The sequence below is a fragment of the Chelonia mydas genome, chromosome 1 (genome assembly GCF_015237465.2).
Source record: "Chelonia mydas isolate rCheMyd1 chromosome 1, rCheMyd1.pri.v2, whole genome shotgun sequence".
Lineage (NCBI taxonomy): Eukaryota > Metazoa > Chordata > Testudines > Cheloniidae > Chelonia > Chelonia mydas.
Window position 1 is genome coordinate 57,748,661 of NC_057849.1, and position 26,251 is coordinate 57,774,911.

The 26,251-nt window shown below is 42.3% G+C and overlaps 2 protein-coding genes across 51 annotated transcripts in view; one reads left to right on the forward strand and one right to left on the reverse strand.

Annotated features, from left to right (window-relative positions):
• LOC102937587 (RCC1 and BTB domain-containing protein 2) overlaps positions 1-26,251 on the forward strand; it is a 93,723-nt gene that overhangs the window by 60,509 nt on the left and 6,963 nt on the right. For 23 of the 48 annotated variants that reach the window (XR_006283704.1, XR_006283717.1, XR_006283653.1 and 20 more), the window contains 5 exons: positions 7,581-7,720; positions 8,366-8,496; positions 15,621-19,405; positions 20,875-21,021; positions 23,407-26,180. Coding sequence is in view for 6 of the 48 variants with exons in the window: in XM_043522316.1 (XP_043378251.1) it covers positions 7,581-7,720; positions 8,366-8,496; positions 15,621-15,761 (412 nt within the window). In the remaining 42 variants the exon portion in view is untranslated. Of the gene's footprint in view, positions 1-7,580; positions 7,721-8,365; positions 8,497-15,620; positions 19,778-20,874; positions 21,022-23,406; positions 26,181-26,251 lie in introns of those variants that run through there. The other 25 variants (XR_006283702.1, XR_006283658.1, XR_006283646.1 and 22 more) reach the window with 15 other exon arrangements.
• The window catches only part of RB1 (RB transcriptional corepressor 1), a 167,721-nt gene continuing 163,793 nt past the window's right edge, over positions 22,324-26,251 (reverse strand). For all 3 annotated transcript variants that reach the window (XM_037893564.2, XM_037893558.2, XM_037893579.1), the window contains one exon: positions 22,324-24,243. In XM_037893564.2, the coding sequence (XP_037749492.1) occupies positions 24,170-24,243 (74 nt within the window). In that variant the 3' untranslated portion in view covers positions 22,324-24,169. The remainder of the gene's footprint in view (positions 24,244-26,251) is intronic.

The window sequence follows — 26,251 nt, forward strand, 5'->3', positions numbered from 1 at the left end:
TCTAGTTTTTATTAGTTAGTAATAGTTCTGTTAGGATTGGGGGGGTTTCCCTTCCACCCTGACCTTTCCTCTTGGGGACCTCGGGGCATGCCTCGATCCCCGGGGTTCAAGTCCTGCAGTAAGCCCATGCCAATGGGCAACCCCCATGATGCTTGTTTAAAGTGTCTGGGGGAGGCTCACCAAGCCGATAGGTGCAGGATTTGCAAGGGTTTTTGTCCCAGGACCAGAAAGGAGCAGGATTTCAAGTTGAAACAGCTCCTCATGGAGGCTGCTCTTAAACCGCAGCCCGCCTCTGTGCGGCAGGACCCGACACCGAGCACAGAGACTCAGCACCATTGACCCCCATGCCTAAGACTGTGGGAACTGCCTGGCACCGGTCTCACTCTCCGGCACTGCAAAAGAAGTACGCCAAGAAGGGTAGAGGCGGATCTCCTGTGAGACCCTCCCCTGCTGTCCCAGCCAATGGGCACAACCCAGAGAGGAACACCTGGCCCCGAGACCCTTGAAGTTGGCGCCGGGAACTTCAGACATGCAAGATGTACCATTATGCCTGGGACTGTTGGACTCCCCAATCCATATAGTAGAGGAGGTGGGGCTACCGTCCACTCCAGACACCTTCAAGGCCGCACGGGACCTCATTGCCATGACGACACCATGGTCTCCGAGTCTCCGTGACAAGCCCCCTGCACTGCTGAGGGTGCTACCATCCCGCAGCAAGCGAACAATGATGCGCCCGCCCGCATCGCCAGGTCACCGATTCGTGGTACCGGTCCTATGATCATCTGAGGTCCCGCTGCCGGCCCTGATCATAATCGCGTCACCGATTACCCTCAATACAGATCGAGGTCTCGCCACCGCTCCCCTTCCTCGCAGCATTGCTCACCTGGCCAGTTCTGATTGGCACTGCCATGGCCCTCTAGATCCCAGTCCCTGTCCTCAGAACGCAGGATCTAGGTACTCACACCAGAGCCGGCACTGGTTGACGCATTGACAGCCCGATGTGGGTACAATGCCATGGTCACCCCAATTGCAAGGACCAGCACAATGCCCTTTTTGGATCCCCTGGGCATATCACCAGTCCCAGGGTACCTTGTCCAAGGGCTCCCAGTCGTTGGCATCCAAGCCCAAGCTGCCAATGGCATTAGCTAGCCACCCCATGCACAGAATTGCTGAAGGGATTCCGCTCACAGCACTTTCACCAGCACAGACCCCCTGCCCCTACAGTGGAACAGGGGATCATTCACCCGGAACAGCAGGTCGAGCAGGAGGTCCCCATGGACCAACAGGCCCAGGATGACCCATTTACCCCGCCTGCATCCTTGTCCTCTTCCCCGGATGGAGCGGTACCGGGAACTTCGGTCTCAGGATGACCACCCGTAGATAGTCGCTCCCACCAGGACCCACTCTGCAGGGTGGCGCGTAACATGGGCTTGCAAGCCGAGGAGGTGGTTTAACAGGAGGACCCAATGGTGGACATTTTGGCCCCAGAAGGTCCATCCCGAGTGGCGCTGCCACTCATTAGAACCATTCAAAACAACACCAAAACTGTGTGGCAGACCCAGGCCTCCATTCCCCCGATGGCCAAAGAAGTAGAATGCAAATACTTTGTTCCCTCCAAGGGTTACGTGTATCTGTACTCCCACCCGCAGCCCTGCTCCTTGGTGGTGCCTGCGGTTAATGAACGTGAAAGGCAGGGGCAGCAGGGACCCACGCCTAAATCCAAGGACTCTAAAAAAACTTGACCTTTTTTGGTAGAAAGGTCTACTCCACTGGGGGGGCCTACAGCTCAGGATTGCTAATCAACTGGCAGTCCTGAGCAGATATAATTTTAAGGCTCCATGCTCAAATTTAAGAAGTTAATACCGTCAGAGTCAAGGGATGAGTTTGGGGCCATTGTGAAGAAGGGCAAGACAGTGGAGCGGACCTCTTTACAGGCCTCACTGAACGCTGCTGACTCGGCAGCACGTGCCTTGTCCTCCTCATGGCTATGCCAGAGGACCTCATGGCTTCAAGTTTCGGGCCTACCCATCCCCCCCCCCCCCCCGCCGAGGTCCAACAGACCCTGCAGGACCTTCCCATTGATGGGACAGGATTGTTCGCGGAGCAAACAGGCTCCAGGCTACATGGCCTAAAGGATTCGAGGGCGACGATGAAGTCACTGGGGATGCATATCACAGCTACTCAGCGAAAACACTTTAAACCTCAACCTCTCCCTAGGCTTTTCTAGAAGACGAGGTAGGAACGGCAGGCGCAAGCCATCCCAGCCCTTGTCATCACAGGACCAGGCACACACCTCCTCGGCCTCCAAGCAGGCATTTTGAAGGTGCGCCTGGGGACTACGTGTCAGACTGCATATCGGAACTGCAACCCTGCTTTCAAAATCATCTGTCCCACTTCTACCATGCATGGTCCCAAATAACATTGGACCGCTGGGTTCTCCACGTGGTAGAAGTGGGATATTCTCTCCAATTCTGCTCCTCCCCTCCCTCCCATCCCGCTTCCCTGTCCCTCTTCAGGGACCCTTCTCATGAGCAGCTCCTTATCCAGGACATGTAATCGCTCCTCGCCATAGGAGCAGTGGAGGAGGTTCCTAAGGAGCTAAGGGGCAAGGAGTTCTACTCCCGTTATTTCCTAATACCCAAGGCAAAGGGCGAGTGTCAGACCCATTCTAGACCTCAACAGGTTCATGGTGAAATTGAAGTTCTGCATGGTCTCCCTGAGGACAATTATTCCTTACCTGGATCTGGGAGACATGAAAGACGCGTACTTTCACATAGCTATTCAGCCCATGCACAGATGATTTCTATGGTTTGTAGCCAGCCACAAACACCATCAGTTCACTGTCCTCCCCTTCGGTCTGTTGACAGTCCCCCAAGTATTCACCAAGTGTATGTCGTTCGTAGAAGCCTTCCTCCGCAGGAGGCAGGTGCAGGTATATCCTTACCTCGATGACTGGCTACTCAGGGGACACACCAGGGAGCAGGCGGAGTCTCAAGTCCGACTAGTCAGAGCAACTTTCGAGAGGCTGGGTCTCCTGCTCAACGTGAACAAGTCAACCTTGTCACCGACTCAAAGATTAGAATTCATCGATGCGATGCTGGACTCGGTGCAGGCAAGGGCGCTCCTGCCAAAGACCCGATTTCAGACCATGACAGACGTTATCCAAAGCCTCAGGCGATACCCAGCCACTACCGCGAGGGATGCCTGAGTGTCCTCAGTCACATGGCAGCCTACACTTATGAGGTATGGTATGCCAAACTGAGGCTCAGACCACTTCAAGCATAGCTCATGTATGTATACCGCACAGGGCCTGGAATCTGTGGTCACGGTGCCAGACCAAGTACTCAAGTCCCTCCAATGGTGGCTTGACCCTTGCACAGTCTGCAAGGGAGTCCCCTTCAACAGCCGCCAGCCCTCCTTGTCCCTAGTAACAGACGCATCAGCTCTGGGTTGGGGGGGGCGCATCTGGGAGAGCTCCAGACAAAAGAATTATGGTCGCAGGATGAGCTCTTCCTGCATATCAATATCTGAGAGCTCAGAGCAGTACGGCTAGCATGCCAAACCTTCCTATCCCGGCTCCAAGGCCAGTGTGTGCGGGTAATGACAGACAACACCACGGCCATGTTTTACATCAACAAGCAAGGAGGAGCCCACTCTTCCTCCCCCCCCCCTCACCCCCCATGTCGGGAGGCCCTTCAGCTATGGGAGTTCTGCATAGCCCACTCCATTCACCTGGAGGCGTTCTATCTCCCAGGTGTGCAGAACGAATTAGTGGATCTCAGCAGATCGTTTCACTATCATGAGTGGGCCATCCATCCAGATGTCATATATTCTATCTTCCAAAAGTGGGGGTTTCCCCAGGTTGATCTGTTTGCCACTCAGAGCAACAGGAGGTGCCCAATGTTCTGCTCCTTTCAGAAACTCAGCCCGGGTGCAATCTCGGATGCATTTCTCCTCCCCTTGGGAGACCGTCTCATGTATGCCTTTCCACCATTCCAACTCGTGCACAGAGTACTGCTGAAAATCCACAGAGACAGAGCTGTAGTAATTCTGCTGGCCCCAGTGTGGCCCCGCCAACATTGGTACACCACGCTTTTGGAGCTGTCAGTGGTGTTACCACTCTATCCCAATCTGATCACGCAAGACCACAGTTGCCTTCACCACCTGGGCCTCCAGTCCCTCCATCTCAAGGCTTGGAAGCTTTATGGCTAAACCCAATGGAGCTCCTGTGCTTGGAACCAGTAAGAACGGCCCTGGTCAGCAGCAGAAAACCATCCGCCAGGACCACTTATCTGACCAAGCGGAAAAGGTACAAATGTTTTGCTCAGCATCACACTCCTCCACTCCAGGCGTCTATACCACTCATCCTAGAGTACCTTCTGCACCTCAGCCAACAAGGCCTGTCAGCATCATCCATCAAGGTACACCTTGCTGCTATCTTGGCCTTCCATCCGGGAATGTCTGGACGTTTCATATTCACTCACCCTATGGTAGGACATTTTCTTAAGGGCCTGGAATGGCTATATCCTCGGGTTAGACAGCCCCTTCCAGCATGGGACCTTAACCTGGTCTTGTCCAGATTAAGTGGACGCCCATTCGAACTGCTGGTGACTTGCTCCCTTCTCTACCTGTCATGGAAGGTAGCCTTCCTGGTCGCCATCACGTCAGCCAGGAGGGTGTCGGAGTTAAAGGCCCTTACCTCTGACCCACCCTACACGGTCTTCCACAAGGACAAGGTGCAACTCAGACCTCACCCGGCCTTTCTCCATAAGGTAGTTTAACAATTCCATACTAGCCAAGACATTTCATTACCTGTCTTCTACCCCAAGCCCCAAAACAGTATCCAAGAGCAAAGGCTGCACGCATTGGATGTTCGGCAGGCATTAGAATTCTACACTGAGTGCACAAAGCTGTTCAGGAGATCTAACCAGCTGTTCGTGGCAGTGACAGACCATATGAAAGGACTCCCGGTCTCATCTCAAAGATTATCTTCCTGGATCATGGCCTGTATCTGCACGTTATGAGCTGGCCAAGGTCCCACCTCGGCCTCTCAAGGCTCACTCCACAAGGGCACAGACCTCTTCAGCTGCGTTTCTGGCCCAGGTGCATACGTTCACCTCTCACTGTGCCATCACACAGCACGCTAGAGATGATGCAGCTTTCGGCAGAGTGGTGCTCTCTTCAGTGATTTCTTAACTCCAACTCCACTTCCGGAATAGAGCTTGGGAGTCACCTGATTGGAATCGACATGAACAAGCACTCGAAGAAGAAAAAACGGTTACTCATCTTCTTGTAACTGTTGTTCTTCAAGATGTGTTGTTCGTGTCCTTTCCAGTACCCACCCTCCTATCCCTCTGTCGGAGTAGCCAGCAAGAAGGAACTGAGGAGGGGCCATGTCAGCAGGGTCATATATTAAGTGCCATGAAAGCGCCACTCCAGAGGGCTCCACAGCCGACCCAGCGGGAACTGCTGGGGGCACAATTTCTGGCACAACGTATCATGCAGATTCCTGAGAGGCCTCAAGAGGCTTTTCCCGCTGGTCTGGGCTCCTATCCCATGATGGGACCATAACTTGGTTCTTTCTAGGCTCACGGGCCCACTCTTTGAGCCAATGGGCTCCTGCTACCTTTCCCACCTGTCATGGAATGTCGCTTTCCTTGTGGCGATAACATCGGTGAGACGAGTGTCAGAGATTAAAGCCCTGACATCAGAGCCGCCATATACGGTGTTCCGCAAGGACAAAATCCAACTGCGACCCCATCCGGCCTTTCTGCCGAAAGTGGTGTCTTCCTTCCTAAGTTAAATATTTTCCTCCTACTAATTATTGTTTGGTCATAAAATAAACATCAACTTCTTTACAGGTAAGTAATCCACAGATCCATATATTTGGCTACAAGACAATGGAACATCAGATTAGTAGCTTCATTAAGCCATATTACCTCAAGGTATAACTATTATCACACCTGGCTAAGAAGGATGCATGTAACACACCATTGCTGAATGCTTCCCTTCATGAGCATTATCATGAGTGCATTACTTTTAAGAGATCCTTTTTATTGCTGCATTTTTATAATTCAGTGGTTTGTGGTTTTTTTGCCTTGTTCCGTAAGTACTCCTAAAACTAAATTGTGAGATTGCTGGCTACGAGCATGTGGTAGAAGTGGTGGAATGGTGGGCAGGCCCTGTTCAAGTGGGAGAGGCCAGAGGCATTCTGCCTACACAAACAGGTGTATCCATGGACACTTGGGGATTGCGTGGATGAGCAGCAACTGCTATTCCCTTTAAAAGACACAGCATGCATTCCCCCCTTTCCAAATTCCTGACCACAAATGCAGAAGAGCTAAAGGGCTCTACCCACGTTCTGCTCCATTGGAGGTCACTACCACTGCTATGATGCACCTACCTTGTGCTCAGAAAACAAAGATACAGGATTTTGGCTGCCCCTTCAAGTCCCACATCCCTACACAACAACGTGAGAGAAACCAAATTATAACTCCTGCGTATTTTATTGATTTGTGATTTTATGTTTATATATTTTCATGACATGAAAAATGAATAACATAAAAAGCAAAATATATATAGATAACAATTTAGACCAATATAAAAGGAAGATAAAATAACTGATAAATAAGTAGATTTTTGTTTTTCATTTATGTGGTAGTAGTGCTCTTTCTGTACCATGGAGACCTATGACCAGATAATGTGCTAATGTATAGCAGGTTTACTTGTAAAATCTTCTGACTAAAAGAAAAGCAAATTCTAAGGTGGGGCATGTAGACAAGATGCTGGAGGAAAAAACTTAACCTAAATTGTGTTTATTTTAGGACAAGTTTTTAACAGGGGATGGGTAAAATGCTTGGTTACTCAAGAATCTTCAAAACTATCCAACAGGTTTAACAACTGATCCATCTGGGCACTGTCTTTCCAGTATTGTTGGAGCCATAGCTCAGTGGTTGAGTATTTGACTGCAGTATCGTAATAACATTTAGAAACTGGCAAAAGAACCTGCTTTCCAAATACATTGATACTATTGTATGGCAGAATTGGGGAATTATAATTCAGTTAAGATGTATAATACAGATATTACAGGCATAATCTGGGTTTTTAAAGTATTAAGGCTGGTTATTGTAACAAAAAGATGGTCAAGGATATGTCTAAGACTGTTCTGGTTTTAATATTTTAAACATGGAAAATGAGTTTAAATTAAATTTAGAGGCAAGAGCTAGATGATGACATTAGAATAAATGTAATCTACAGTACTGATAACATGATGTAGCTAGAGGGTACAGAAGTTATGGAAAAACAGATCTTCAAGAATAAGAATTGTCTTAATTAATCCTAAAATGTATTTGCAAAAGGAGGAAGGGAATAGAATCAGTATAATACTTAAAATATAAATCATGTAAAAGAATTACGAGTTTAATGGACTCCTCCCTACCTCACCAAAAAAAAAAATCTGATGGTGTTATCACAGCACTATATATTTTATTCTCCATCTTTATGATTGATATAGACACCTTACTTGTGTTAATTTACCAAACTTAACTATTCACCATGTGTGTCTTATTTTTGTTCCTTAGGTGTGAGCATTTTCGTTCCATATTAAATAACAATGATGATGATATTATTGAAATGAGTGAATTCTCTTATCAAGTTTACCGAGCCTTCCTGGAATATTTGTACACAGACAGCATCAGTCTCCCTCCTGAGGATGCAATAGGTAATTGGCATAAAGTCAAATAATGTCAAGTTACTGTTAAGAGAGAACTTTAAAGTTTGTTTTAACAGGTTCTAGAAAGATGGGGTTGATCATGTTCATTGTTATTTTACTATCCTTTAAACCTTCTTTTACGCTCCATCACATGTACATGGATGAGGTGATCCATGTAGCGGAGAATCATGCAGTAGGAGGAGGATGGCAAAGATGCAGTTGGAGAAAGGGACAGAAAGAACGGGAGGGGATGATGAAATGAACCGCAAATGTAGATTGTATTCAAAAAGGACCATTATTTCTCATATTAAAAACAGTTTTTAAAAGCCTCTGATACCTTCCTAATATTACCTTTCCATTTGATGTAGTTGCCACAGACATTATTTGACCACAAATGGGAAGGGAGCTGGCCCAGATGATCACTGAAGAGAGGAGAGATGGTTCACTAAATAACCTCTATTAAAATGTGATGCAAACTACAAAAAAGATGGAGAATTTGAACTCTTCAATTTGCATAAAGCCTTTTTGGAGGTTTTATGTAAAAGTCGATCATAGAATCATAGAGAAACAAACTGATAAATCTGAAATACAAGTTTATATGGCTTGCATAAAGACAACCAAATATCTGTGAATTTTCTACCTAATTCTCAACAGGGCTGCTAGATTTGGCAACATTCTATAGAGAAAATAGATTGAAAAAGCTTTGCCAGCAAACTATCAAACAAAGCATTTGTGAGGAGAATGCAATTGCTCTTCTTTCAGCTGCAGTCAAATATGAAGCTGAGGTATGGAAAACTTTTATTTGTACTAGAAGTTCCTTAGAGAGATAACCGTTTTTCTGAGACATGGAACTATTTATGGTAACTATTTATTGCAATTAATGAACCATCATACATGAATATTATAATCAACTTCTCTGGCTTCCCTAAGCATGCACATTTCCCCTTTCAGTCCCTACAAAATGCAGCTGCTAATTTCATCTTCCTTGCCCGCCAACTCAATTGTGTCAGTCTCCTCTTTGAATTCTTTCACTGTCTCCTCATCTGCTCTGGCACGACATTTTAAGCTTCTCATCACCACTCAGTACATAACTCTGCCAATGCCACTTATCCACCTTTGAGTTTTGTATTACCTTCTGACCATGTTCTTCCAATGTACCTTCACTGACCATTTGTCAGCTTTTTGCACAATCCTCTCTCTACCACCTGCCACATGGTCCCCTACACAGGATATCACCTCCTTGGGCTATCTTGTAAGGCCGTTTTCTGTATGGATTTATTCCTCTCTCCGAGATTGACTTTTGCTATGCTGTTTACAGTGAATCATGTTGACATGTAAACAAATTGCCTGTTGGTCCTTTTCCCCTATCCTGTGTCTTCTCATCTGTCTATTCATGGATTGTGAGCAGGGAACGTCATTCTGGAATGTCTGGAAAGCACCAATCATGTAATGGGCACTAATTAAAAAAATGTTTTATTTGCAAATATGCTCACATTTTATTTTGTGAAAGAAGTTTGCCTTTTCTTAATTTTTCAGTACTATTCTGTCTGCAAAATATCTATAGTTTGGTATTTACAAGATATTTGAATATCAATTTTAGACTTAATATATCATTTCAATCTGACCAGCTAGTTAAAGAAGGGCCCTTCATGAATACATCAAACTCCCACAAATATTAACACGAATTAAGTGTGTGCACTGAGACTAAATCTGTTACTGGCCAAAACAGTTGCCAATCCATTGATTCCAGTATAATAGTAGTCTGCTTAATCCAGTGGTGAATTTGACCCATCTGGTTGGTAGGGGAGTATGTGAGTAAATGGGTGTGCTGACTGAACACCAAAAATATTCACTAGTGTTAATATCTTGGTTTATTAATTACTTGTAAAACCAGTTAAATCTGTCAGCTTGGCAGGTTTTTATAATTTACAGCTTCATCCTTATTAAGAAGTCAAGTCACACTGGGAGACCCAAAGGATGGCGCTGAACTGAGAACTTTATTATTTCTTTTGTTTAGTTTTGCCTTTCTAAAAAAGCCTGTAGGGAGGGATTTAAATGAGAAGAATGTACATGTCTGGCGGAGCTGGATTGGTAGGCTGTTCCATGCATAGAGGGCAGTGAGGGAGAAGGGGCAAAAATGGAAGTAGAAGATGGGAGTGTTGAAACTGTCATCATTGATGATATAAGTATGACAGGATAAAAAATGAGATATAAATTGGGATTCATTTGTGCAGAGCTTGAAGATGGGGAGACAAGAAGTGTACATTTAATATTGGAAGGGTTGGAAGCGGGCAGTGACATGGTTGGATTGACAAAAGAAGATAATTTTGGCTGGAGGCAGAGCAGTATGGGGAGATAGTGAGGTTGGTGAAGATGCCATTAAGTAATCAAAGAGAAGATGACCAGGGCATTAATAATTGTGATATTAGGGACAGAAAGGAAGGATCGGAGTTTTAGTGTGGACACTGAAGTGAAAGATACCAGGGTATGGGGAAGCACAGCAACTTTTACTCTTAATAGGATAGGTTTTCATTTGAAGTTTGTTATAGAAACTTCAAAATAGACTGCCTCACCGTAAAAATATTCTACACCTTTAATTCTACTTGTCAACATCAGAAAAGGCTTTGATCAACCTGTTTCACTTGGAACTATTACAAGTGCAATTATGTGTGTCATGCAACATGTAAAACTAGCCTGGACAAAGCGCCCGTGAATATATTGTAGGAAACAGGTTGTGACGGGGATGGACTGGATGACCTCATGCATGTTTTCCAGCTCTACCTTCTATGATTCACAGTTTTAATTAGCAACTGTAATATTCTTTCAGAAATTTTGTATTGTCCTTTAGCACAGCCATTGATTATAAACTGAAGGAGGTAAGCACTGTTAAAACTGCAGAAATAGTGAAAGTATAGGATAGTGTGTCAGCACTTTAGCTGTAAACGCTTTGTAAGACTGTAAGGTGCAGAAATGTAAAACATGAAATTTCTCTCTAGAAATCATCAGTTCATAAAATAAATCTATATGTAGCCATTGGAAAAGGTACCAATGTTCAGTTTCTAATTTATTTTCACTTTATGTAATCAACACAAGTAAAAGATGGGAATATGCTGCAGTTCTCAGCCCTAATATGAAAAATAAAATGACTCAATTTACTTTACCAAAGATAAATGCATCCAGAAGTAATAGTCACAAATAGGACACCTCCAAAAATTGTGGAAATGCTTGCTGAAGTATTGTCTGTTTGTAGGAGTAGTTCTATGCAGTTGCTATTTTTATAGCACATTTCTAATGTACTGTGGGCTGGATTGAAGATTAATTAGCTGTTATTTATACTACAAATTAAAAGTTACCATTTTCTAACCAGCAAAATTATTAAACATCATTCCCTGACTGGCCAGTGAAGAGATTTTTTTTCAGTATAACAGGGAAGAAACCTCCCTTAATTTTCTTTTAGACAAGCTATAATTTTCTTTTAGTACAATCTATAATTGCCCAGGCTCTAACAGTAGGATTCCTGGAATATAATCTGGAATGAAATCTAAGATGTCATAACATTTCCCAAGCACACCCTTCCCCCCTACCCTTGCCACTTCCTTCTGTATTTTTGGCCTTTCCTGTTCTTCATCTTTTTTGTTGTTGTGTCCCCCACCATACACACACTTTTTTGTGGTTCCATGCCTTTTCCTTCTGGGCATTTTTTCCCCACTTATCCCACTTCTATAGCTGTTGGTCTTCTTTTTCGGCTTTAATTGCATCTCTGCAGAGGCAGCAGACTAGAAGCATTTAACCCATGGAAGGGACTACAACGGGAAATTAACTAGCATTTTTGGAAGTTCCCCGCTTCCCTCCTGCCCAATTTGCAATACTTGTATACTTCACACAGAGGGAAACTGACTAGAATTTTCCACTGAATGCATCCGATGAAGTGAGCTGTAGCTCCCGAAAGCTTATGCTCAAATAAATTGGTTAGTCTCTAAGGTGCCACAAGTACTCCTTTTCTTTTTGCAAATACAGACTAACACGCTGCTACTCTGAAACCTGACTAGAATTAGTACATTTCTTTTTGCAACAAGCTTCAAAGAGGTTGCAGATTGTGAATCATGAAGTCAAAATATTGCCTGGCAGCTAACTCTATCTGTAATGTGCTTGCTGCAAAGGATAGGTTAATTCCTTTTCCTTCTGCAGAAGTTATTTACACAGGAACAAGCTGCAAAGGGGACAGGTATCAGTGCATAAAGAAAGGGAATGCTGCCACTGCTAGAAGGTTGAATGGGCAAGGCTCACTGAGTGCAGTTACTGTTGCATGACTTACAAAACATATGACAGTCATCCACGTTGGGTGTACGTATGCTGAGAATTTTCAGAAAATCTCACTATTGATCTAACACTTGTACTAGTAAGTCTAGGACAAGACAGTTATTTTTACCATCATGTCTAATCCAGCTGCTGTTTTTTTCTCTGCACGTTACGAGATGCAAATTCAGAGGTCAACATGTATATCTACATCCTAGTGAGGCTAACGTGTCCTTTCATTAAGTTAAATATTCGGGGTAGAGGAGGCAGTTAATTTGGGGTCCCACAATGGCTAGAAAATAAATTGTATCTTTGACAGATTTTGCAGATGTTGAAGTTAATTTGGGTAAAGAAGGGAAGGAATCATTAGCCTTTTTCCAGGGATACACTAGGAAAATTGAAGGCTTTATTGTGTGATGATGCATTTTTTTCTTTTTGCATGTACAAATAATTTTTAGAGTAATTGCATATGGTTTCACCTTTTGCATTTTTTTTATATTGTATTTCAACTTGAAGGTTGACACATTAGCTGTCTCCTGTTCACATTTGTGACATGATCCTGATTTCTGGTGATGCATAAGGATTCATCATATAGTTCCATATGAACAAATCTCATCCTGTTGTTTTTGAGGTGGTCACTTAGATTACCAAACCCACTGCAGACTAGTCAATCACAGGGTATGCTAGCTGACTGGATGATTGAAACTTTTTAAACAGGAGAATAATGAATGACACATTTTCAGTATCAATCATTTGTACTAAAATTCAGAAACTTTCCAAATTCACAAACATAGCTTGTGCTCTTGCAGAATGTTCTCGCTCCTGTAGCGGGAGCGTAGCCAAAGCCATTCATATGCAGTCTTGATGCAGGAAGTTATCCACTTAGAAATCCTCTGGGAGGAGACTGCCTGTCCCTTCATACAGTCTTCACCTCATCTGTTTATGTCATATGCAGCCAGAAAGGGTTTAGTCCTGTCCAGATAGAAGGCCAGAATCGTCTGATGTCCAGTGTGTGAAGATGCTGTTCCTCCTCTGGAGATGAATGCAGCTTAGGAAAAAATACAAGTAAATATACCACCTGGTTTCAATTAAATGGAGAAACCACTTTAGATACATGAATGGATGGATGAAAGACTGAGAGCGCCGATAGATGCTACCTCAATGAGCTAAGCAAAAGGCCCGACCACTGAAGATGCAGCAAATACTCCAAGATGTCTTAGATACTAGCCAGCATCAGCTGAACTCTGCAGGCCAATGACCGTATTGAAAAACAATTCCACTTTGCTGAATAGGCTATCCTAGTAGAGGGTTTTTACTACTGAGTAGGACCCTGTCAAACAACCACTGAGCATTTCTCTTCCTTATTCAACCACAGAGCAGCCATGCCTTGAGATGTAGAGAGCTGAGCGTGAGATGCAGAGTGTGCTGTGATTCTGCATGAGCAGGTCAGGATGGACAGGAAGGAATACAGGAGTCTGAACCGACAGTGTGAGGAGGTAGGAAAACCAGCACTGCTTTGGCCATGCCAAGGCAATGAGGATGAGCTTGGCCCCTTCTGCATTCAGCTTGAAGATGATCTATGGAATGGTCGGAGTTGGAGGAAAAGCTCATAGAAGAGCCGACTGCCAGCTGAGGTGGAAGGCATTGGTCACGGAGCCTGGACTGAGGCCCCAGCCAGCCAGCATTTCCTGTTGACCCTGTAGCAAACAGGTTGCTCATTGGGAAGCACCACGCTGCAAAGATGACTCGTAGAACGCTGGGCTTCAAAGACCACTTGTTGAGGGAAAAATTCCTGTTGAGATGGTCTGCAAGATGATTCTGGACCCCAGGCAAGTGATCGGCTACCAGAGTTCTTCTCCTGTCAATGCAGAACTGCCACAACCTGATCGCCTCTTGGCAGAGCACCCTGGAGAGTGGTACCCTTTCCCTGCTCACATACTACATTCCCGGCACCAGGTATGCCAGTGCCAGAAGCGGTGTGGACCCCAAAGTCAGCAGCAGTACCAAAACAGCTGAAAGTCACCCTGGTAACATCTGCAGTGCCAGCTGCAATGGTGCTGAGAAGTTTCCTGGTGCCCAGGACTCTTGCACCGAGCCCGGTACTGGCCCTGTTTCCACAGACTGTGGAAGGGGAAATATCAGGCTGCAGTGCCAACAGACCCAAGGGTTCAATGGCCCGTCCAGGCAACAGGGCTATGAACAATGCAGTTCTTGCCAAGTCCTGGACCAAAGGAGAGGTCAGGATGGAAAGTCAAAGGAGGACTGTAGCCACTTGGCATGATGCCAGCAAGAAAACAGTCGGTGCTGGCATCTTCCTTGTCAGTACCGAACTCAATAGATACCTCGGGACCAGAACTGGAGTTGATGATACAGGTTTCTAACGCCCCTGCTCAGTGCCGGGGATCAGTTAGAGGCACCCACACCATCCCATGCGCCGGCACTAACTCCATGCCTGTCCATGCTCTTCCTGGGGAGGCAGGAGAGTCCATGAGACCTGGAACAGTCTCATTTGGTCTTATGTGAACTTTTTCCTCAGTGCACTCAACAGAGAATGGCTCTCCCCTGCTTCAGAGCACGAGGCGGCAGCATTCTTGGAACCCAAAAGCAATGACCTCTGATCTGACATGGCTCTCAGTGCTGAAGCAGATCGCATGGCCTGTTTGCCTAAAACAGCACATGTTCGAAGTTTCCTATCCACCTGAGTCCGTTTCATGAACAATCTACAGACCGAACACTGCTCCTTGACATGGGCCTCATCCAAGCACAGCAAAGACTGCATGTGGGGATCATTATTAGGAATTGCTCCCACACACAACAGGCAATGTGTAAACCCTGGTGAGGGCATCACTTAACTACATACAACTCACACTAATCTCAGGGTATGACTAATTACATACAACTAGAAAAAACACTAAATTCGTGAGAGAGTGTGAGGTTAAGACCACACACAGCTCCAGCTCCAGCCATGGATAGTAAGAAGGCACTGAAGGGGGGGTGGAATGGTGCTGCCACACATAACCAGGTGAGGGACTATGGCTGCAAGGCGCAAGTGATGCCCCTCTACGGCTCCTCCTAGGCAAAATTCTCCAGCTCCAGTGGCCTGGGCACACTCACACGTAAGTGGAATACATCGCTGCAGCTACTCTAAGAACCCCTAGTTTACGCATGACATCATTTGCAAATATTTTCATATTTGTCTTTCTACTTTGAAGTCTAAGGGTAGGAGTGCCTTCACCCACTCTTCTCTTCCAATCCGTTTTGTATCCAAGGTCGGGCACCCCTTCACTCTACCTTTTCTCCAACATACTATTACTGTGCTACTCTTGCTTCAATCATCTTGCTGTTTTCAGTAGATATGGGTCAAGGAAGTGTGGCCTTGAGTTGAGTTTTAGGAAGAACAATAGCCAGATGTCAGCTGTAACCAGTCAAAACAGCGGTAGCTGCCTTGACAAGTTTCTGGCCTTGCTATTGTAATGTTTTGTTCTAGGTATTATTTAGCATTTGTAAACTTTCATGTGGATATTGTTGGGATGAAACAGACAGCCAAGATGTGAATGCTCACTTAAATTTGTAATATCTTATTGAATAACTCATAACCTTATTTTGTTTCTAGGACTTAGAAGAATTTTGCTTCAGGTTTTGTATAAACCACTTGACTGTAGTTACACAAACTACAGGCTTTGCAGAAATGGACCATGACCTCTTGAAGAACTTCATTAGCAAAGCAAGCAGAGTAGGAGCATTTAAAAACTGAAGAATGCTTGCTTCAAAGAAAGATACTTTCATCATGGGAACATTTCCTCTTTGAAAAACTTATCAGCACTCAGAATGCCTGGAAGAAAAGAGGACAACATCCATTAAAGTCAGTGTTAATGTTGATGGGCGGATTTAATAAGCTTCCATGTAGCCTAATGCACAAGCTTTGTGAAGATGGGTATGGTATAGAATAAACAATAGATATAAACAATCTGCCAACAACTTAGGTTTAAAAAAAATCGTAATGGAATAATTAAGTTTTCCTTTAAAATCAAGTGGACTGTTCACTATTTTCCATTTATATTCCTTGTTTTCTCCCTTGAAATATTTTCAAAAACAGCTCTTTAACATTTTCATCTGAGTTTACTGGATCGCATGAAGCTGGCGGTTGCTAAAGCTTCATTATGCACCTTTAAGGTCAGTCAAAGTAAATGTGCTACAAGAAGGTTCCTTTCTGGTTAATTGATCACCCCCTCTAGAGAAGTGTTGAGCTAGAAGCTTGTTTTGCTAAATATAGGATAAAGGAATATATCATACAAATTCCTCTTAAAAGAGCCCCTAATATAAAGAAAAAGCCACAGAATGGATACTTTGTAAATTAGGAGCAGCCAAGGCTCAGTAGAAGGCTATGCTGAATTTAAGTATGAAGGACTTATTTTAAAGGCCTAGTTTTGAGTTCTTGGCTCTTAAAGTCATTTTCTTGGATGAAAAACAATTGGTTCTTTTTTCCAGGGACTTTACCTCACCTTTCCAGTGGAACACTAACTTCTAATTGGTTTTGTCATGTAATGAGTTATTTCACTGTTAGTTTTGCTGCTCAGAAACACACCTCTTCACCTGCCATGAAAAGGAAACTCAATGAAAAGGAATTATCAATTGACTTTTCTGCCAGTGTTTACAGATAAGACAGGTGCTTGACATGAATTATATGTGTGGGAGGAGGGATAGGGAAAGTTATAAATCAATTCAATGATTAAATAAGAAAAGTTAAACTGAAAGTCTTTTCAAGTAGTAACCAGGTGCCATTCAAATACTTCCTAAAGCAATAGGTGGAGAAGGTTTCAGTATGCTAATTCTTACGTGGAAAGACTTTTGCACTGTGACACAGAATGCTGAGATTATAAAATGTTTATCAGTTTTGGTTTCTGTTATGGTAAAGAAGACTAATTTGTATGTAAATTACTTAATCTAATTTCTGTTAAATGAACTGGCTTCACAAACTGATGGGCCAGTGGTTAGGACACCACCCTAGCCTTGCTCTGTCATAGACATCCTGTGTGCTCTTGGGCATGTCTACACAGCAGCTGGGAGGTGTAATTCCTACTTCTGGTTCCATACATCTGGTTGCTCTGCTCCAGTTAGCACCTACAAATTGCAGCATGACCATCCTGGGGTGACCCCAAAAACAGACTCACGGTACCACCAGAATAGCTTTATCTATTGCCCCCTCCTGGATTTAGCAGAGGTTCCCTAACAGGTAGCCTCCCAACTTTTACTTGGTTTCTGCAGGGTGAAAGGGAATGACTTGGGTTTACTAGCAGTTCCTTTTTAGAAAAACTCCCCAGAATATCTTAGACCAGTTACCCTTGGGAGGACTCGGATACAGCCTATCAATAGAATTGATAGATACACAGGCGGTACTTTTCCAAAAAAAGTATCTTTTATTACAGTAGCACACTGCTAATCCCTGGCTACAATGTAATCTAAGCATAAAGCACTGGAAATAAATCCCTTACCACAATTCCTTAATACAGATTTTAAAATTTCCCAATTGCAATGTCATACAATTAGAACAGTATTAAGCGTTGCACGATGCATACGGTGATCAGCAGTGTGCAGTCCTGACAGCAATCTTAAATCTTCAACTTTATACATATGAATGTTACATTGTTTTATAACACACACCTTTATTAACCCAGACATACATACACATGCTCATTAATCCTATTTCTGTTCTGTATTTGCACGATACCTAGCATGCTTACTTGCCGTAGGTATCTTTCTCTCTGCTCTCTCAGGGTCCGTTCTGTTCTACACTGCTGCCAATTAAGAAACTTTTATTTTAATTCTGCCACAATGTTTAGCTAATGATGGCAAAGTGATGTTTTTAGTGCTGTGCTTAGGAAACAGAATAGAACAGTTCAAAAATCTCTAATATCACTGGAATGAGCAGTGGCCTGGGCTAGTCATCTGAGAATAATCCTACCCAAGCCCCTGGGTACGTACTTGGCTAGCTAGCCTGAGCTGCTGTGGCCACAGTTATTTTTAGGCACTAGCTCAAGCAGAGCCAGTGCATGTACATCTACCCAAGCTGGCAATAACATCTCCCAGCTGCTGGGTACAGGTATCCTTAGTCTATGTCGCAGTTCTTCCTCTGTCAGAAGGGGATAATAGCACATCCCTACCTCACAGGGGTTTTGTGAGGGTAAATCTATTAACTTGAGGTGCTTAGAAATGATGGTATATAAACCAGATTCAACCCACCACTAGAAATAGTCTTTAATCTGCTGTGTCACTAACTAGTAGAGCTGGTCAAAAGTTTTTCTGATGGAACTTTTAGCTGGAATGGAAAATGCCCTTTTGTAAAAACAAACACACCCGTTTCATTTAGAAATGGTTGAAAACGCATTTTGATGAGGCCAGAATATTATTTTGGCACTTTTGGAACAAAATGTTTCAACTTTTGATTTTTGGGACCATTGTTTTATAAGAAATTTTGAAACAGTAAATGAAACATTTTCAGCTGAGACTAAACAGGTTTTCATAAAGTTCAGTGTGCAAGAAACTTCAAAATCACAATTGCCTGTGAAATGAAAATTTGGGCATCTGCACTCCTCTACTAAATAGTCTGCATTCAGTGACTAAGGAAACAAGGCTGCATTTGTAGAGGAGTCTCACAGGAAAACCAATTCTGAGCAGTGTCCATCACCCTTTAGTCTCTTTGCCCTAAGCAGCATTTCAGTTGTGTACACCAAAGCTTGGGCTGTTTTCTTTCAGGCAGCTTTTTATTTTTGTAGTAGTGACCATATGGAACTAACTCTTTGAGAGAACTTCTCTGCAGTGATGTCTGTTTTGAGGATAAAATGCAGACGTCTTCATTTGTTCATTCAATGAGGATTTTATGCATTTAATTCTTGACCTGGACAATTTAATAGTATATTTATACACTGCTATATGCACACACAGTAAAAATATATTTATTTAGCTTTCATTCACATTACTCATTAAACAGCAACACAAGTTACTTTCCTTTGCATTTAAAGGTCAAGCCTTCAGAAGTGCACTGACTTGGTGTTGGAAACCAAAATGCATGTGTGTCTGTACAGGTGTGTGCTCGAACAGCAGTGTGAGGACACTAAATCCATCCTGGGCGGTAACAGTTTTATATTTTTTTTTGTTTTTGATGATTTGAGGATGCTGCTGTCACCACTCCTATTGATCTTGGAATTGGATCCATTGTTAGCCAGTATTAAATGTGTTTCCGGAGACTCCAGTTCAGACAGCAATGAAAAAATATTTGTAGACATTTGGGACTGTAATCCTAGACAGGTGAGGTATTCATTCGAAAACTGGACTGATGGCCTAAAATATCCTTGGACAGCTAAACAAGAGACTCCTCCAACTAACCACTGGGGAAAACAGGTAAATAAATATTTCTTGAATTAAATGAAACTTAAAAAGAATAAAAGTAAACTACTATCACAGTGATTGATGTTAGTAGGTTCAGCCTCATGGTGTTTTCTAGGACCCACCTTTGGAATGATGGAGCTTTATTACAAAGCACATTCACTGTGTAAATTGCTGTAGTGTATAAATGCTTTTTATATAAACTGAAGATAATTGTTTCCTTGGGATTACTTTGTAAAATAAAACCTTTATCCATTAGCATGACAAATTTTGCTTGACCCCCTAAGGATGTATGTAGCCCTACCATAATAAAACATCCAGCCAACTTCAGATTTCTGTAAAAACTCATCTGGCTTTAGAGACAACTAATAAAACATTTATATTTAGGATCTTAGCCTATGACTACTTATTATAATCTAAAGCCTACATAGAATTGCTTTGACCCTTCTTGAACAGCTGTTTATGACTTCCTTATTAGCACGTTGTGGGGATGAGGGGAGAGAAATAGGTAACTTACAGGATAAAAATTGCAGTTCCAAAGTATAGTTTAAAGTCTTTTTCTAAAAAGAAAAGGAGAGCTTGTGGCACCTTAGAGACTAACAAATTTGTTGGTCTCTAAGGTGCCACAAGTCCTCCTTTTCTTTTTGCAGATACAGACTAACACAGCTGCTACTCCGAAACCAGTCTTTTTCTAAGGGCTCATTTACATGTGGCAAGCTGGGGTGAAAATCTACCCATGCACTAGCCTGTACACTAGGAATCGGTGCAGACCCTACTCTTATGCACTAAAAGTTCCATAGTGCCTTTTGAACTACTCCTCTTTCAAAGCAGGGTAGGATCACTGAGTGCTACAGAACTTTAGTGCCCAGCAGCAGACTAGGGAGGGGTAGATTTATAGCCCAGCTTGCAGGGTGGGGAATGACTAAGTGTTTGTATAGACAAGATTGTAAGAAAATGACTGCTAGACTCATGAGCAGCAATAAAACCAGTGTCTGCACAAAAATGAGGGGAATTTGACAGGGAAACAGATTTCAAGCCTTTCAAAGAAGTTAATGCAGTAAAGAAAAACAGTGATTGCAACTAGATGAAATGCCATGTGTGTTTTTGACATGCCACTTCTGTTTGGTAAAGAAGGTTGGTTGGTTTGTTTGTTTTTTTCAGGATACCTGTATAAACTAAACTTGTTACATTTTAAAATATTCAAACTGTATCGTGTGCTGGTTTCCTACAGCAACTCAACCTTCTACAGATGTCCCACCGTTTCATGCAATTTTATAATTCGTTTTTTTTCTTGGCCTGCAAATAACTGCAGTAACTCTCACATACTCAAGTGGGTGCACATGTTGTTTACTTAGACTTGTCTAGAGTACCACTGTTTTGGAAATACAAAATTATTCATGTTTAGATCTACATGAAAGAGCTGAAGTTGCACTGTTGAGGAAGAGCATAAATAACTGAATTCAGTTTTTTATATTCTGTTTCAGTAATAGTTAATCAGAGAAGTTACTCTGACCTTTAAAACACATCATATCAGGAAATAAGAGGACATAAGGAAGGGACCCAGACATAAAACTGCAGGGAGAAAAGGTCTCTAATACTATTGTTTGTCCAACTTTGGATCCTTAAGGCAGGTTGGTTTCCCTTTCTGAAATAAAATTTCAAAAACACTAGATCATTTTGAAGAGTTGTGTGTGAAGCAGTAATAAAAGTACTAATCTCAAATGTCATAAACTTTCAAAATCCTCTTAGGGCAATTGGAGCATTTACTGTAACTTACCAGAAATATCAAATGTACTGCTTGGAAATTGTATTCTGACAGTTAATGTGGTAGTTTCTGTAAACTGGAGATAAGATATTTTGCTGAAAACATTTATTTTTGTAGGTGAAGGTTTGGGTTAAAGCAGTCAGAAGAGTGACAAATTTTGCTTAGAGCACCCAGGTGCAATTTAAAGTCATATGTACTGATTTTACAAACATTCTGGTCAGCACTGCAAAGCTAGCATAGCAACAAACTTTGTATCCAGTTGCATAAAACCTTACTAAGATAGATAAGTTTTAAGCTCCAAATGGCAGGGACCTAAGTTTCCCGTAGCAGAGCAACAGCTGACAGATAGTCTGCGGAAGAGAAAATGAGTGCTATGACAGTAAGAAATTTGTGAAATAACTTTCTATAACATACATCTGACTTGCTTTCTTTGTGGTTTGTGTGCGTTATTCATTTGAAGGTGGAAAATCAGTTAAGAGGGTCAAGAGTGGTTAAGTAGACAGAGTACTACGCCATTCTATTTCCCATGTCATCAGTAGAACTTCCAATTAAATTGTAATTCCAGATTCTTTAGTTGGTGATGACGGAAGAAGCAGAAAGAGTAACTTGATTTTCAGGTGGAGTCTGCATTGTTCTATCTGAGGTAGCACAGTCTAGTGGGTAAGCCTAGATTGGGTAGCTGGAGACTTGAGTTCTCTTCCCATCTCTACCCCTGACTTGGACCAATTCTGTTATAGCATTGTGCCTCATGGTCCCCTCCTGACCTTTGTCTTGTCTATTTAGACTGTAAGTTCCTATATATATATATATATATATATATATATATATAATATGTTTGTACAGTGTCTAACACAAGGGGGTCCTGATCTTGTGTGCTACTGTAATACAAATAATGATAATGCTGGTAGAGAATATAGTTAGAAAAATCTGAAATGAACTCAAACTGAGGGAACTAATGGAAGTTTTGTAGATGGCTTAGGGCTCAAATGTGTATTTAGATCTAGATCCCTGTACATGTACAGAGCTTCACTGAAATCGATGGGGCTCTGCTCACACCAGTTGTAGGATTGCAGCCTAAGCATGAAACAGAAGGGTGTTATTTCCACATGATACTTTCTCATTAACTTTATACCTAATAAAAAAGGAAGTTACAAAGATCACCAATAAATCTTATTAAAGCTATTTTATTTATCTTGAAAGGAATGAAATCCATTAGTTGTACAATATGCAACCATACACGTTTAAATGTAGTCTTCAGTCTGCCTGAACAAAAAAAGTACATTGTCACAGTAGAGAAAGGATAGCCTGTCTGAGTACTGAACTCTGCAGTATACTACTCCTTGCAGTTCTCTAGCCAGCAAAGTTAAGATCTGGGCACTATTCTAACTGCAACTATGGAGCTTAAAGTCAGTGTATCCCATTATTTGTAGTATGTTTCACCTGTAAACTCTGCAAAAAATAAGCAAAGAAACGTAAGATACTAACACTTCTGTACATACTTCAGGAAGTTGAAACCATATTCAGACTTAAAACTTAAGGTAACTGTTTTATTTCAAGGTTCATCAATATTTCCAAATCAATATACTGTTGTACAGTTTTTAAAAATTGCTCTATGATTAGATTTTGACTGACAAAAACTGATCTTTAAAAAAAACCAGATGACACTACAAGTATTTTCTATTTTTCACTAAGATTTTTTTTAAAACATGTTTCTGTGTAATAAAACCCAGGTGCTTTTTTTCGACTGTATCTGCTTTAATTTAGGTAGTTGAACAAAACTAAATCTTCATTAAAATGAATGGATAATTCTAAAGGCAGCAGCAATCAAAAAGCTCTGCTAAAGCTGCTTTTTAGACTGCTAGAAATGAAATACTTTTTTATACCTTTATACTAGCAAAATACCCACAACTGAGTAGCTAATTTAAAAATGTATTTGTTTAGCAATAATTCAAATAGCCTTAAAAGTTGTGCCCTTTTATGAAGAGAGGGAGGACTTTGACCACATTTTTCAAATCTGGATGCTTCACATGTTAAACTTGATCTAAATATGAATTTGGGTGCACTTTGGAAGTCAGGCTATTCATCCTTAGGAGGCCAACTTGAGGCTAGGGTTCTGTTCCCATTTCTTGGCAAAATTGAGTAAGCTAAATCATTGACTTCAGGCAAATCAGTATTTGTAGAGGTCATAGCAAGAAACTCCAGATTGGTAACAGTATGATTTCATTTCATGTACATTTTTCTTATTTTTCAGGATCCAGAAATATCAGAAAGTTCACTTTGAGTATTTTGTACCTGGGGAAAAAAAATCTGTCCCTGGAAAACACTTACTCTCTGAGTAATTCATACTCAGTGAGGTTCAAACTGACTAACAGATGACCAGCAGTGTAACTGTCCACTCAAACTGTGAGGGGAAAAAGTACTAGAAGATGTTAAAAATCTGAGGTATCTGTTATTTGTTTCAGTAGTATGGCTATGTGAGTTTACTTTACACTGTGTTTGCATGTTGTACTTACAATGGTAGGGCCTAATTCTGCAACAGTTATGACTGCATGCATAGTAAAGTTAACGGGTAATGGTAATTCTACAGAGTCAGAAGTCGTTGCAGTATCTGGCCCCTGATTTACAAAATATGCAAATAGTGCATAAAATTCCAACATTAAAATGAAATCTAATGAACAAAAGAATTAGTGCATTTCAAATCATTCTATCTAACTTCATTTTTGATAGAGTTCAAAATAAGTAGAATGAATTGGCATTAAATGAACAATATTGCGATAGGAAGCTGAAAAGCTCCTCCAAATCCTCAAAAATATATAAATTAATAAATTCAGTGGCTTACATTGTGTACATGCTACATCATAAGGCATAATATAATGAAAAACACTGAAGTAAAAAAAAAAAGCCAAACATTTTAAACTAACAATTGATAATAAAAAAGTAACTAACATGGTGGCTGAAAAAGAAAGACAAATGCAGAGAAGCATGCGGTGCACCGCATGGTCCTGAGAAGATGTTCACTTTTCTTCAGTGGCTGATGTATCTGTTCCATCACTTAGTTTTTGCTTTTGCATTCTTGTTCGAGTAGATGCTAGAGAAAAGTGACAGTAATTTTACCACCTTTTATAGTAAATCAACTTGTGCAAAACAATTTTAAAGGGTGTATTTATTCATGATACAAAGAATTTAACTTTTAGCCTGACAGCTTTTCTAAACAAATTAAACCCTAATTTGAACTACAAGTACTCAAATATTTAATTCTGAATTACTTTGGTAATTCTGACTTGCCAGTTTATTTTACAGCCTTAAAGAACTGTGTACTTACATTGTACAACTCCATGTACTTATACTGGCTCCCATTATTCAAACTCTTTCTCTCTCTCTTTCCTGAGCCCTATATGTGGGTCAAGTCCTTTTATTGCTCAGAGTAGCTAATACCTCAATCAGAAGAGAACTCTGCATCCGAAGCCTGACTCACCAACTTCCTCTAAAAGGAACTTTTCCAAAACTTCAGTGGCTAAATAATCTCACACTATTAAAAAGTAACTAGATAAAATACTAGAACATCAACTCTTAAACTTTGCAACTAGTAAACTATGAAACTTTAGTTCCCTACCCCAATTTAACAAAGATATATGTAGAGTGTTTGGTTCAGCAGACATGCCTGTCTTAGAGAAGAAAATCTGATAGGTTAAACAACTGTTTTTGGTGGGGATAAGTGGGCATATCCACTGATTTATACACAAGATGTGACAAGCAGTGAAAAACTATTATAGTTAAACCAATATTATGGCTGCTGAGAGCAGTGGTTCTCAACCTTTCCTGGCTACTGTACCCCTTTCTGGAGTCTGAAGCCCAAGTCCCACTGCCTGGGGCTGAAGCATGTAACTTAGCTTCATGGAGCCCCAGGCAATTGCCCTGCTTGCCATCTGGTAATGCTAGCCCTGCACTTGCGACCCATCCTGTGACCTCACCCTGGCGGTTGCGACCCCCAGGCTCAGAAACGCTGATCTAGATCAGCAGTTCTCAAACTGTGGGTTGGGACCCCAAAGTGGGTCACAATCCCATTTCAATGGGGTTGCCAGGGCTGGCATTAGACTTGCTGGGCCCAAGGCCAAAGCCTGAGCCTCGCCGCCAGGGCTGAAGCCAAAGCCTGGGTGGCGGGGCTCAGGTTACAGTTCTGCTACCTGGGGCAGTGGGGCTTGGGCTTTGGTCCCCCAGCCTGGGGTGGTGGGGCTCAAGCAGGCTCAAGTTTCAGTCCCCCCACCTGGGGTCATGTCGTAATTTTTGTTGTCAGAAGGGGGTCACGGGTATAATGAAGTTTGAGAACTCCTGATGTAGATGAGTTGATGTACCCTCTGGAAAACCTCTGCATAACCCCAGAGGTACGCGTATCCTTGGTTGAGAATGACTGGCTTAGAGCACTGACAAGATGTGGTCTCAAGAGGGAGGGCAGTTTTGTTTTTAATTTGGTGGGTAAGAATTTTACTTGAAAAGCTGAAGGGAACCCTGTAAAAGCAGAAAGAAACATTGATCTGACTGCCTGTAACCACATCCAAGGAAACATAAAATGTTTATTATAGCTGATCTGTGGTGTTTCAGTATTAGAACAAGGCAATGTACAAAACTATGCAAAATGCAGTCTTCTGTGCATATACAGTTAATGGAGCACATGCCTTCCAGGTACTGAAATCCAAAGCAGTTCACCTGGTCTCTTCGGTGCTGCTGCATCTGGGGATAATTTGTAGTAATTTCGTACGGGTGACTTTCCATTAGAAAATGGTTAGGAATACACCTCGGTGTGACTGCTTTAAAAGGTGGACTTTAACACAGATTTCACCGCATGGCTATATGAAAGAAGCAGGGATAGAAGACTGTGAAAACATAGAGCTCATTAAGGTGGAGCCTAAAGAGCACCACTCTACCAAAAGCTGCATCTGAGACTCGCCATCGAATGCAGCATGTAGCCACATAACTTCTCTGCCCAGGAAGCCCTCTGATCTTGAGTGTCCTGCTTTATCTTCTGAGGTGTGAGTCCTCTGTATGCATTCTTAATGTAGTTTAAGCCATTTGGAAATGGTGTCTTTATAGGCTTTCAT